Raw genomic sequence first — 13,996 nt, 5'->3', positions numbered from 1 at the left:
ACTGGATGTCCAACATTTCATGCATGTTGCTTTGTCAAAGACCACCCCACAATTTAATGTTCTTGTTCAAGCTAAGCACCAACAGCTTAGACACTGATGTCTTCAAAAAATAAACTTTAACTTGTCTACATTTTAAATGCATAGTCCTGTTATTTTGTGTTAATAAAGAATTCCATATACTACATCACAAATTTGTTTTTTAATATTTTGATAACTGTATTTCAATATAATTTATTTTTAATCTTATGCATTTTATTTTATATATTTAAATACATTATTCTGAGAAGGGGTCCATAGGCTTCACTGGACTACAAAAGGGCTCCATGGCATAAAGAAGGTTAAGAACCCCTGCGCTAAAGATAAGTTCCTGGATAACTTTCTGGAACAAGATCCTGGCTCTTAAATTGTTCAGTGAGATTGCGGTCAATTGCAGTCTCCATCTCGAGTCTCATCTTCCAATAGTAGTCACCTTTGAATATATTTTAACTTTTCTGTTTGCCCTGAACTCACTCTTTAAACATAAAACCACTAAATTTACAGTCTGCGGGATCATGCACTGCAGCAGACGGTGAGCAGCCGCGCATGCGCAGAAGGCTTGCTTCGCGGGTTCCTACCGCGTCCGGTTTTCCATGCGACTCCCAGAGGGCACAGGGACAAGGCTGGCCCGTCTCCTAGCAACCACTAGACAACATTACGGCGGCGGTCGCATGAGAAAGTCACTCGGTACTTCCTAGCCACGCCGGCGAGGATAATGGAAGCTCCGACAGTCAGTGAGAGCGCGCTGCTGGAAGGAGAGGCGGTGGAAGGCGTGGAGGTAGTGTGGCAACTACTGGAGGAGTTGATATGGGAGTGTGCCCAGCGCGTCCTGGAGGAGGCACTGGAGGAGGTAGTCCAGGCGATGCTCCTCGAACTGCTGGACGGCTGCAGCAGGGAGCTGGTGGACGAGTTTCACCAGGAGCTGTTGGACGATGCCGTCAGCAGCACTGACACTACCAGCTCAGACGAGGGCGAGAATCTGGACGATGAGGTGAGATGTGGTGAAGTGCTGCGAGAAACTTGAATCAGAAATAACATACCCAATTTGCTATTCGGCATCAGCTGCTCTTTCGTCAGAAGGCAAATATATGAGAGTGGTTTAAAAAAAATTGAAATAAGAATGATTGCAAACCAACTTATAGAGAAAACCTTGTCCATTCATTGTTGATAAGCTATTTAATCTACAATGATGATCTGGGAGTCTGGAGTTTTGCCAGGCCACAGTAAATTTACCTTGACCTAGGTAAATGCCAATATCCTTTTCAAGAGAAAATATGAGCTCTTGTCCAAGTGAGTGAAATCTTGTGTAAATTTCACAGAAACTTTGACATTCTTGCCAGGGTGGCTGGTTTCAATGCCTCTTCCAATGTGGAGGTTGTGATAGTAAAGGAGCCCAATGATAACTCTTTTATGAGAGTCTATAACCTCTCAAAAACCCTTTATTTGGTACATTCTGAGAAGGTGCATGAAATTTTTAAAGGAATATGTGTTCTGTAGGAAGAATTTGATGGTTTATTGACAGAAGACATAATAGTGGAAGGCTTGTCAAATCTGAGGCGCTCAGCAACTGGAATGGAACAGGCCTACCTCCATCTCTCCCTGCCAGTAAGTAATACGATTTTGTACTAATAGCAAACTACAGAAGGAACATAGCAGATTAAGCATCATCTGTGGGAGAAGAGGAATTGTCAATGTTTCAGGTCAAGACCATGCATCAGGCTTGAGAGTAGAGAGGGTGGATAGCCAGTACAAAACAGAGACTGGGGGGAGTGAAATGGGTGGATAGATGATAGGTAGACTGAGGAAAGGTGAAGGAAAGGTCAAATTTGTACTTTACCCAATCCAGAATTTCTCTGTAAATAATACCACTTTTCATTTTACAGAATTACGAATTAAGTGATATTTCCATTCTTTGTGATTACATTCACCTACAAAAGCTGGAACTTCCTTACAATAAAATAACAGGTACAGTTTTTTTTAATGGTGCACTTGAGAGGACTTTTTTTTACAGTGACACTCTAAAATTATGATACAACATTAATTGATATTGGATGTCCTATCCATTTGAGTAAAAGGAAGCTGGCTGGACAAGATATTATACTGTTAAAGATCGAGATTCTGCAATGCTGGAATCTGGAACAGGACATGAGAACATGAGAAAAACTTAGTGGGTCAAACAGTATCTATGAAGGCAAAATGTATGTCAACATTTCGGGTCGAAACCTGCATCAACCCAGAGAAGAAAGAGTGAAGATTGCCAGTACATGGCAGTATGAGGGAGGGGTGAGACACAAGCTGATAGATGAGGGAGCAGATAATTAGCAGATGAAACCAGGTGTGGGTGGGGGCCAAGGGGGAAGACAGAGATCTGGGGTATGTGATAGGCGGAACCAGATGGGGAGGAGATGACGGAAAGGTAGTACCTGATAGGGAGGGGAGGAGATGGGATGGGAAAGTTTTTCAGAAAAAGGGTAGATGAAAACTAGGTGTGGGTTATTTGAAAACAGAAAATTAAGCGTTCATACCATTGAGTTGTTAGCTACTGAACCAGAACATAAGATGTTGGTATTCCAAATTTGCTTTTGGCTGTAGCAATAGGAAGGCATATCAGTATAATAGTGGGAGGGAGAGCTAAAGTGACATGCAACTGGAAGCTACGGTAACTGTTGTGGACAGAGCACAGGTGCTCTGCCAAATGGTGCCCAGTGCATGCTTGTTTTCCCCCAGAGTAGAGGAGGACATATTATGAGTATTGTATTTGGTTCTTACTTGTTTGCCCACATAGTTTTCTTCCTTTATTCTCTTTTCACACACCCTGCCTCTTCCCTCTTCCTCAACCTAGTTCTACCTATAATGCACCAGACTCTGTCCCACCCCTCCATTATGCTATTATGTTCTGGTAATCTCAGCTCTTCCGTCTTGTTCCTCACACAGGGTCCCTACACAAAATTTTGACTTGCACCTTTTGAATCCTCAGATGCTACTTCACCCATTGTTTTTCCAGCATTGATTGTTGTAGAGTCGCTTCATTCAGATAATTGAATGGCACAATATATAGTTTGCAATTTGTCCATGACTGATTGAGAATGGTACCATGGTAAGAGTGTTGAATGAACTACCCATTCCAGTAGAGAAAACATAGCTTCTTAATAGTTTCAAATGACTGCTGCTGTCAGAGTTTCCTACCTGCTTCAAAAGGGCAACAATCATAGCAGAGCCCAAGAAGAGCAGGGTGAGCTGCCTCAATGACCTTTGTCCAGTAGCACTTGCATGATGGCTCGAATCAACCCTACCTAAGCAAAGACCGTGAGCCACTGAATTTGCTCATTGCCACAATAGATCTACAGCAGCTGCAGTTTCAATGGCTCTCCACTCAGCCTTGGATCACCCAGACAATAGCAATACCTATGGCAGGCTGCTGTTTATTGATTACAGCTCAGTGTTCAACACAATCTTACCCTCAGTTCTAATCAACAAGCTCCAGAACCTGGGTCTCTGTATTTTAATCTGCATCTGGATCCTATATTCCTCAGTGGATCGAAAATAACATCAGCTCCTCACTGCCAATTAACACTGGCATGCCTCAAGGGTGCATGCTAATTCCACTACCCTCCTCTCTACACCCATGATTGTGTGACTTGGCATAGCTCAAACTCCATATATAAATTTGCCAACAACACAACTATTGTTGTCAGAATTTCAGATGGTGATGAGGAGGTGTACAGGAGCAAGATATACTAGCTGGTTTGTGTGGTTTTGCAGCAACAACCTTGCACTCAACACCAGTATGACCAAGAAATTGATTGTGAACTTCAGGAAGGGGAAATCAAGGGAACACACACCAGTCCTCATCAAAGGATCAGACATGTTAAGGGTGAGCAGCTTCAATTTCCTGGTTGTCAACATCTCTGAGGATCTCTCCTGGGCTCAATATATTGATGCAATTACAAAGAATGCAAACCAATGGCTATATTTTATTAGGAGTTTGAGAGAATTGGTATGTCACCAAGGACACTCCCAAATTTCTATGGATGTACCATAGTGAGTATTCTAACTGGTTGCATCACCATCTGGTATGGAGGGGCCACTGCTCAGGATCGTAAAAAAGTTGCAGAAAGTTGTAAACTCTGCCAGCTATGTCATGGGTGCTAGCCTCCCTAGCATCCAGGGTATCTTCAAACAGTGATGCCTCATAAAGGCGCCATCCATCTGTAACCCCCTGGGTCGCCTCAGGCTCGCTCAGCTCATTTCGTCTAGGGGGAGCAGCCTTCGGCCCCGCCAAACTGGGTAATCAGCTGGTGTGGATGCTGTGTGATGTCCCCGCCTCACCCAAAAACAGACAGTACACCATATGCGATTAAATGAGTACAATTTATAAAGGTTACTATAACTAAGTGATTAATAACGATACAGTATATATGAAGAGAAAATTAAAGAAAAGGCGCCAAACTTATCAAAGTCCAAACCACTTCGTGCACAGCCGTTGGAGCTCAATTTCTGAAGTCTTCTGGCCACCATTCGATCCCCTCCGAACTCCTCGACTCGCAGCTCAGGACCCTCCGAACTCCTCGGACTCTCCAAACCGCTCAGGACCCTCCGAGTGGTCAACCAAGCACATCTAGCTTCATCCCCCCCCTCCTCGGAGAATCTCCCGGCCTCGGACCCCCCTTTGGGGTCCGATCCTCGCCCAGCTTAGAGCATTGCATCCTCTCTCTCGACCCCCTCACGCCGATCTGCCCAAAAGCCCGTCAACAAAAGCTTACAGACTCAGAAGAAAGAACATTAATCCCCATTTGGTTTACAAAGGAATACCATTCTCGTTATCAGTAAATTAGCATTCCTGCTAGTTAACAAAAAAGAAGAAACCCTCTTTACACTCTCCCTCCACCAAATAAAAGTCATGTCCTCATGACTACTAAATAACTCACCACCTTTCCTGCCAACACACCATAACCCAAGCACAAACAGTGACATCTCCTCCCCACACAGTAACCCTCACGCCCTGTTCCTCAGGCGCTACTTAGGCCAACTATCTGGGAGTTCCCTAACCCTTCTGAGGCCTCCATACCCCCTCACCTAAACCCTTCAGGCTCGGACACAACTGGGGATACCTTGGGCCCACTACCAACTCCTCTCTCAACCTCTCACTCATGCCCCACACTGCACACAGCTAACCCTCCCCGCTACACCTGACTCAATGGGAGAAGGCCAAAGGTCTCTTCCTCAATCGAGGGAAAGTCATCAAACGGCAGCATGAACCACACATCCAGCACATCATCCATCGAATCTGTATTCTTCCTCATTCCTGTGATTGGTAGCTGCTGTTTGATCTTCTCCAAACGGAAACACGTGGCCTGCACTGCTCCCGCAGTCTCTTCAGCCTCCTGTTCAGTATTCACTGCACTTCTCTCCAGCTTTTTCTTCCTCATGACTTCTTCCAGGTCAACTTTCAGGTTTTGCACTTCATTTGAACTGTCGATGGTTTTCTTCAGGTTCCCTTCAAGCTTCTGCTTCTCTCTTCTGAGATTCGTCTGTAATTTCTTCACCTCCGCAAACTCCCCTCTCCGGGTTCTCAGTTTGCTATTACCCTCAGTCAGACAACTTTCTTCATTCTCTCCAACTTGTAAGTTTTCCGAATGGTTCCCGATCACATTCTCCAGTCTCTCCGTCTTCATTTCAAACTTGATTCCGTAGAGACAGTCACTCACGAGCTGCGACCTTCGCCAGCCCTGGCACGTGTCCCGAAAACACTTTAACTTGGTAGTTCTCAGCTGCTCCTGCAACGACCTCACTTCATATTCTCCTGAGGCAAATCCAAACACCAAGAGATCATCCACATACACCAAAACTCCAAACACCTCCACATCCCCTATGGTCTTCCACCTGCCCCGCAGGAAGGTTGCAAGGGCTCCAGATATGCCCTGTGGCATCTTTTCGGACCCGAAGACTCCTAGGGAATTTATAACGGCCGTCTTCTCCTTGTCGGCCCCACTCATCGGGATCTGGCAACATCCACTCCTCAGATCCAGCACCTTAAACCACTTCGCAACACTTAGATAGGCCATCGCCTCTTCGGCCCTCAGGGCCATATTCTGGTCACTGACAGTGCGCCTCTTCAACGCAATTTAATACATACACACGCTGCCTACTTCTTCCACGGCTTCAGGGGCCAGTCGCCGCAACCTCTCTCTCTCCGAGGTGTCTTCAGCAGTCAACTCCGCTCCCTCGTGGTATTTCGCAGCGTCCACTAGGAGGGTCTCACCCTCAGATACTTCCCCCAGGCCGTACCACCACTGGCTCTTGTTGAATTCGGTATCGGCCCAATGCTGCTACACACGTCCACACAAGCAGCTCGAAACTCTGGGTGCATCGACAATGCCTCCAAACAGCGCTCACCCACCTCCTCCGGGCAGGCCCCCAAGCGCACCAGCAGGATATTGGTTCTCTCTAGAACAGAAACGCTGCCCGTCTCAACAGGGTCCGGACACATCAGCATTAACGATTCATGAACCTCAGTCTCCTCCACATTTGCCTCTAAGAACTCCATTTTCACTGACCAACAACCGTCGTCTGGATAATCACCGGCACTGGTACCCCGAATCTCCAGTGTCCTCAATGTCGTCAAGGGTAAATGCTTCCAATAACGGTTATGAAACAAACTGTACAGCAACTTAACCGGCGCCCCGGTGCCGAGGATGGCTTTAACTTGACTTCCATCCATCCGTAACAACACCTGTGCGCATGGCCCCTCTAAGCCTTCAGGAATAGGGTCTGCTCCTTTCGGGAGTTCCTTGGTACATTGCTGGGAACGTGCTCCCCCAGAGACCCCAAGCCGTTCCCCCACTGGGCCTCCTCTAAGTTTCCCGACACCTCTCGAATCAACGGAACAACTGATCCCCTTGACAGATCCCCTTTTCACCACAAGCAATTTATCTGCCCCCCTAGGCAAAAAGGGATACCCTAAAAACTTCCCACCAATCTCCTGCCACAGATATAATAAGCCCCCCAGCTGCAGCATTTGACTTCCAGTCGAACCACACGCATTTTCCCACACTTTCCCAGAACTGGCAGCGGTCACTTCGAGGTAATTGCGCCTGACAGTTCTAACAAAGTCACCAGTCCGCCTAATCAAACTTTCAACCCGTCCCTGTCGCTTTTCCTCAGCCAAGCACTGCCACTCACCCAACAACTGAGAGGTCCGCTCTGCCCACGCCTCCGTCCCTTTAGGGCTGGACATTATTCCAACAACCGGGCGGAGCTCACCACTGCTGAAACATCCCAACCTGTCACTCCTCACTCTCCAAACAGTACGGACAACCCATGGTCCCACCACCATTTCGTCAGCCAACAGCAACCACCCCACCCAACACACACGCAACGATAACCAGCAATCGCACACCCACAAAGGCACACCAACTCTTCGCCGCAGACACAATTTAAAGAGGGTGATCACACAGCTTCCACAGAAATCAACCCTGGACGAGCACCCCACAATGTAACCCCCTGTGTCGCCTCAGGCTCGCTCAGCTCATTTCGTCTAGGGGGAGCAGCCTTCGGCCCCGCCAAACTGGGTAATCAGCTGGTGTGGATGCTGTGTGATGTCCCCGCCTCACCCAAAAACAGACAGTACACCATATGCGATTAAATGAGTACAATTTATAAAGGTTACTATAACTAAGTGATTAATAACGATACAGTATATATGAAGAGAAAATTAAAGAAAAGGCGCCAAACTTATCAAAGTCCAAACCACTTCGTGCACAGCCGTTGGAGCTCAATTTCTGAAGTCTTCTGGCCACCATTCGATCCCCTCCGAACTCCTCGACTCGCAGCTCAGGACCCTCCGAACTCCTCGGACTCTCCAAACCGCTCAGGACCCTCCGAGTGGTCAACCAAGCACATCTAGCTTCATCCCCCCCCTCCTCGGAGAATCTCCCGGCCTCGGACCCCCCTTTGGGGTCCGATCCTCGCCCAGCTTAGAGCATTGCGTCCTCTCTCTCGACCCCCTCACGCCGATCTGCCCAAAAGCCCGTCAACAAAAGCTTACAGACTCAGAAGAAAGAACATTAATCCCCATTTGGTTTACAAAGGAATACCATTCTCGTTATCAGTAAATTAGCATTCCTGCTAGTTAACAAAAAAGAAGAAACCCTCTTTACACATCATTAAGAACCCCAATCACCCAGGTCATGGCCTCTTCTTACTACTACTAACAAGGAGGATCTACAGAAGCCTGAAGACACACAATCAATGTTTAGGAACAACTTGCCCTTCACCATCAGATTTCTGAATGGACAATGAACCCATGAACATTACCTCATTATATTTTTCCTTTTTGAACTACTTATTTAATTTTCTATCATTATATATACTTATTGTAATTTATAGTTATTATTATGTACAATATTGCAATGTACTGCTACAGCAAAGCAACAAGTTTCATAACATATGCCATTGTTATTAAAACTGATTCTGATTCTGAACATTACCAAGTATGACACATGGGATTCAATCTGCACATGGCAAGTTCCACAAACAGCAGTGCCTTAATGATCAGAAATTTGGATTTTAGTAATGTAAGTAGTGGGGAAAGGAGAGGGAAGACAACACCCATTTTCCTCTTCGTATTTGTCATTTGAAATTACAAAGGTTATTCCTTGAATTTTGCATCCTCTCCCATTCATATTGTATCACAGTTCATATAACCTGCTTTTTCATAATTGTCCATTTATCCAGTGGAATTTCTCCGCATAGCTCCCAGCATCACTGATTGTGGTACCTACCCCACTCCTATTACCTGCCACTTGGAAAAAGACTAGTTTATTCGTACTACTCATTTCCTGTTGGCTAACCAATTCTCTGTCCCTGAGAATCCTGTTCGTATAGGTCCTTCAATATACCTATTGGAAGACCTTTTGGAATTCAAATGCATCACATCTGCTCTCAATATTTCATCTATTCTTCTAGTTACATCTAAAATTTTCATGCAGATTTGTCAAACATGATTTTTCTTCCACAGATCGATGTTCATTTTGCCTGATTCTGCCCACTCTTCTCTAAGTGTTCTGTTGGTGCATCTTTGATTATCAATACTTGTATTCCCCCAGTCTAAGCAGTTATAATTCCCTAGTACACCAGCAGTGATGCTTCCATTCTCTCACATTGAGTACCAGAGCAGAGAAGCAAGCCCTTCAGCTCATCTGGTCCATGCTCTCTTGATCTTCTCAACTCCCATCTGCCTGTGCCCAGACCGTATCCATCCAAAGCCTTGCTATTCATGTACCTATCAAAACATTTCTTAAATATTGCAATTGAACCCACATACACCACTTCTGATGGCAGTTTGTTCTACACTTGCACTGCCTTCTGAGTGAACATATTTCCCCTTAGATTCCCCTTAAATATTTTTCCTTTCATCTTAAACTTATGACCCCTAGTTTTAGTCTCAGCCAAACTAACGTGAACAAGCCTGCATGCATTCACCCTATCTCTACCCCTCATATATTTGTATACCTTTATCAAATCTCACCTTACTCTCCTGTGTTCCGGGGAATAAGGTACTAACCTATTCAGCCTTTCCTTATAATTAAGGTCCTCAAGTCTCAGCAACATCCTTGTAAATTTTCTCAATACACTTTGAAACTTATTGATATCTTTCTTGTAGGCAGGTGAAAAGAACTGCAAATAACACTCTAAAGTCACCTCAGCAACGACTTGTACAACTTCATCATAAAATCCCAATTCCTGTACTCAGTGCTCTGATTAATGAAGATCAATGTGCTAAAGTTATCTTTATTACCTAATATACTTTTGTGCCACTTTCAAGGAATTATGGATATGTATTCACAGGCTTTGTTCTACAGCATACCTCAGAGCCCTACCATTCTACCTTGTCCTCCCAAAGTGCAACACCTCAAACTTGTCTGCATGAAATTCTATCTGACTTTTTTCAACCCATCTTCCCAGGTGGTCAAGATCACTCTGCATGCTTTGATAGTTTTCTTCTCTGTCCATGATGCACCTAATCTTGATGTCATCTACAATCTGCTGATCCATTTTACCATATTATCATCAAAATCATTAATATAGAAGATAAACAACAATGAACCCAGCAGTGGCCCTATGTCACATCAGTAGTTGCGGGTTTTCAGTCAGAGAGTCAACCATCTATTATGACATTTTGGCTTCTGGTAAGCCAATATTGGATCCAATTGACTAATTCATCCTGAATACCTAATGACTTAACCTTCTGGATCAGCCTCCAGTTCAGGACTTTGTCAAAGGCCTTTCACAAACTTTTGTAGTTAATGTTCACTGCCTTTCCTTAAACCTTTTTAGTAATCTAAAAGAAATTCTGTAAGCTAGGCCAGAATTGATCTACCACACTAAAAGCTATGTTGACTATCCTTAATCAGGCTCTGTCTATCCAAATACATTCCAATAACTTACTCATGGTTGATATCAGTGTCACTGGTCTATACTGGCTTATTCATAGAGTTTTTCTTAACAATGGAACAACATTAGCTATCCTCCAGTTCTCTGGTACTAACCCTACCTGTCCCGTGCCCAAGGATATTTTAAATATCTAGGCTGGGTCCCTGCAAGGCAGAGAAAATAGAAGTGGACATGGGAACAAGCTAATCTGAATTAAATTTGCCTTTTTCTTTAGGATGAGAATATTGAGAGTTACGTTTTGGACCCAGGATTCCAATCTGATACTCAGAGAATGCCATATGTTACTGGTATTATCATTAGATTACCTTTATAGTGCAATCCTTCCTGTCTGCTTTGATCATTGATTTGATGAAGAAAATTGTCTCTGATGCAGTATTTTGCCATATTTTGAAGTTCTTCTAAGTGATTATTGTTTGTGGAATATTCAAAATTGCTTTTACTATCTTTCATTTTCTCTTTTTGACCACCCACTTATCTACTCACCTCCACCACCTTTTATATCTGTCACTGGAACTTAGTCCTCATAGACCTGTTGATGTCAAAGGAGATATGGGTAGCAAAGATGAAAGCATTGTATTTTGTTAAATTTGATGCAGAGAGGAAGTTATCCCCTTAGATAATAATGCAACTTGATGAAATTAATGAAACACTGGCAAATGGGGTTCTGAACCCTAGAGCCTATTAAAGAGCTATTTATGTATTCAAAGAGGGAGATTTACACTGAAATTTTAAGCAAAGGAATCAAAAGCTTGCCATAAGCTACTCGAAGGAACTATATTAAACATCTTGGCACAAAAGGGACCCTGCAATGGAAACAGAAAATTCTACTCAATTTGATGCAGCCTTGATGTGTTTTTTGAGTATGTGTTGTATTTGGGGTTACTGTCTGTCTCCTTTCAGTAACTTTTTATGTTGTAAGTAGTGCATTGTATTTTATTTCATATATTTACCTATTTCTTCAATGAATTGTCCCTAATACTTGTGATTTTCTTAATAACATAAGCATTAAACCGCCTACTCACTGGGAGAAAAGAGAGCATTTTCTCCAAGGATTGGTAAACAATTAATTAGATAGATACTTTATTCATCCCCAAGGGGAAATTCAACATTTTTCCAGTGTCCCATACACTTATTGTAGCAAAACTAATTACATACAGTATTTAACTCAGTATAAATATGATATGCATCTAAAATCACCCTCCCAAAAAGCATTAATAAATAGCTTTTAAGAAGTTCTTAAATAGTTTACTAAAGTGCATTGAGTGGTAACTTAAGCTCAGTCCTAACCCCGGCACTTTAACATGTCTTGCCCCTGGTGGTTGAATTGGAGAGCCGAATGGCGTTGGGGAGTAATGATCTCTTCATCCTGTCTGAGGAGCATTGCATTGACAGCAACCTGCCGCTGAAGCTGCTTCTCTGTCTCTGGATGGTGCTGTGCAGAGGATGTTCAGGGTTTTCCATGATTGACCGTAGCCTACTCAGCGCCCTCCGCTCTGCCACCGATGTCATACTCTCCATGTTCTAATTGAACATGCATGATGATTAAATATGAATTTGTTTGAAATTTAATATTGTAGACTACATTGATGAGAATGATTAAATCCAGGAAATACCAAATGGAAGCATCGCGACTGAATGTATTAAAGTAATTTCTATATTTAGGTTTCCATGTGTTTGACAGGGAATGTTAAGTCAATTTCCACCTGAGGTAATCAACAATTGGTCATCCATGAAAAAATTGCAACAGGAATATTTATTGTTTAATTTCTTTATTAATCACTTCTAGTTTTACTTTGTCTAAGCAGTAACAATTGATAAATTGATACATAAATAGAATTTGATAAAGTACTTTCCAAAGCTTGTCTACTCTTTGACATGAGAGCAAGTTACTTTTGATGTTACTGTGCCTTCTGAAATGATTAACATAGTTTGAACTGTCAGTTCTACAATAAAACTAGCACTCAATATGCTCTTACCCCGTCCTTCCACCACCCTACCAGGGATAGGGTTCCTCTTGTCTTCACCTACCACCCTCACCAGCCTCCGTGTCCAGCACATAATCCTCTGGAACTTCTCAATCTCCAATGGGATCCCACCAACAAGCACATCTTTCCCTCTCCCCAACTTTCTGCTTTCTGCAGAGATTGCTCCCTATATGACTTCCTTGTTCATTCCTTCCTCCCTACAGATCTCCCTCCTGGCGCTTAGCCTTGCAAGCGGAACAAGTGTTACACCTATCTCTACACCTTGTCCCTCACTACCATTCAGGGCCTAAACAGTCCTACTAGGTGAGGCAACACTTCACCTGAGAGTCTGTTAGGGTCATATACTGTGTTTGATGCTCCAGGTGTGGCCTCCTGTATAACGGTGAGACTTGACGAAGATTGGGAGACCGCTTCACCGAGCTCCCAGTGGCCACCCATTTTAATTCTACTTCCCATTCCCATTCTGATATGTCCATTCATGGCCTCCTCTACTGTCACAATGAGGATCCATTCAGGTTGGAGGAACACTTTATATTCTGTTTGGGTAGCCTCCAACCTGATGGCATGAACATTAATTTCTCAAACTTCAGCTAATTCCCCCCCTCCCTTTCACCATTCCCATCCCCTTTTCCCCCTCTTACCTAATCTCCTTGCCTGCCCATCGAAAGACATAGGAGCAGAATTAGGCCATCTCATCATGGCTGATCCCTGATCCCACTCAACCACATACACCTGCCTTCTCCCAATATCCTTTGATGCCCTGACCAATCAGGAAATGATCAATTTCCGCTAGAAATATTTCACAGATTTACTATGCTCTGGTTAAAAGAAAAATTCCTCCTTACTTCTGCTCTAAAGGTTGACTCTCAATTTTGCGGCTGTGCCCTCTAGTTCTGGATACACCCACCATTGGAAGCATCCTCTCCACATTCACCCTATCCAGTCCTTTCACCATCTGCCTCCTTCTAGTGCTCTCCCCCCCCCCTTTTTCTTTCTTCCGGGGCCTTCTAACTTCTCGTATTGGATTCCCCTGTATCTTTTTTTCTAGCCAATCAACTTCCCAACTCTTTACTTCATCCCCACTCCCAGTTTTTACCTATTACCTTGCGCTTCTCTCTCCCCTTCCCCACTTTTAAATCCACTCCTCATCTTTTTTTCTCCAGTCCTGCTAAAGGGAATCAGCCCGAAACATCGATTGTACTCTTCTCCATAGATGCTGCCTGGCCTGCTGAGTTCCTCCAGCATTTATTGTGTGTTCCTTGGATTTCCAGCATCTGCAGATTTTCTGTTGTTTGTGACTCAATATGGCCTGCCTTTGTTTCAAAGACTGATTGAAGTAAGCCAGCAACACTATGATGAAAAAATACTAATTAAGAGCTTTTTATTGCAGATATTTGTGAGTGAAAAGCAAATAACCATGGATGCATGAAATCTGAAGTAAAACATATTACTTAAAATACTCAGCAGAGCGGTTAGGGTCTCAGGGAAAGAAACAGTTAAACTGTTGGTGATTGACACAA

General features: G+C 43.8%; 1 protein-coding gene across 4 annotated transcripts in view; it reads left to right on the top strand.

Annotated features, from left to right (window-relative positions):
* Nucleotides 1-609: 609 nt before the first annotated feature.
* Nucleotides 610-13,996, top strand: part of LOC132403617 (leucine-rich repeat and guanylate kinase domain-containing protein-like) — a 124,038-nt gene continuing 110,651 nt past the window's right edge. The window contains exons 1-3 of one of the 4 annotated variants that reach the window (XM_059987068.1): nucleotides 610-1,027; nucleotides 1,534-1,641; nucleotides 1,920-2,001. In XM_059987068.1, the coding sequence (XP_059843051.1) occupies nucleotides 752-1,027; nucleotides 1,534-1,641; nucleotides 1,920-2,001 (466 nt within the window). In that variant the 5' untranslated portion in view covers nucleotides 610-751. The remainder of the gene's footprint in view (nucleotides 1,028-1,533; nucleotides 1,642-1,919; nucleotides 2,002-13,996) is intronic. The other 3 variants (XM_059987067.1, XM_059987070.1, XM_059987071.1) reach the window with 3 other exon arrangements.

Source organism: Hypanus sabinus, chromosome 13 (assembly GCF_030144855.1).
Source record: "Hypanus sabinus isolate sHypSab1 chromosome 13, sHypSab1.hap1, whole genome shotgun sequence".
NCBI lineage: Eukaryota > Metazoa > Chordata > Chondrichthyes > Myliobatiformes > Dasyatidae > Hypanus > Hypanus sabinus.
This window is presented reverse-complemented; position numbering and strand designations above follow the sequence as displayed.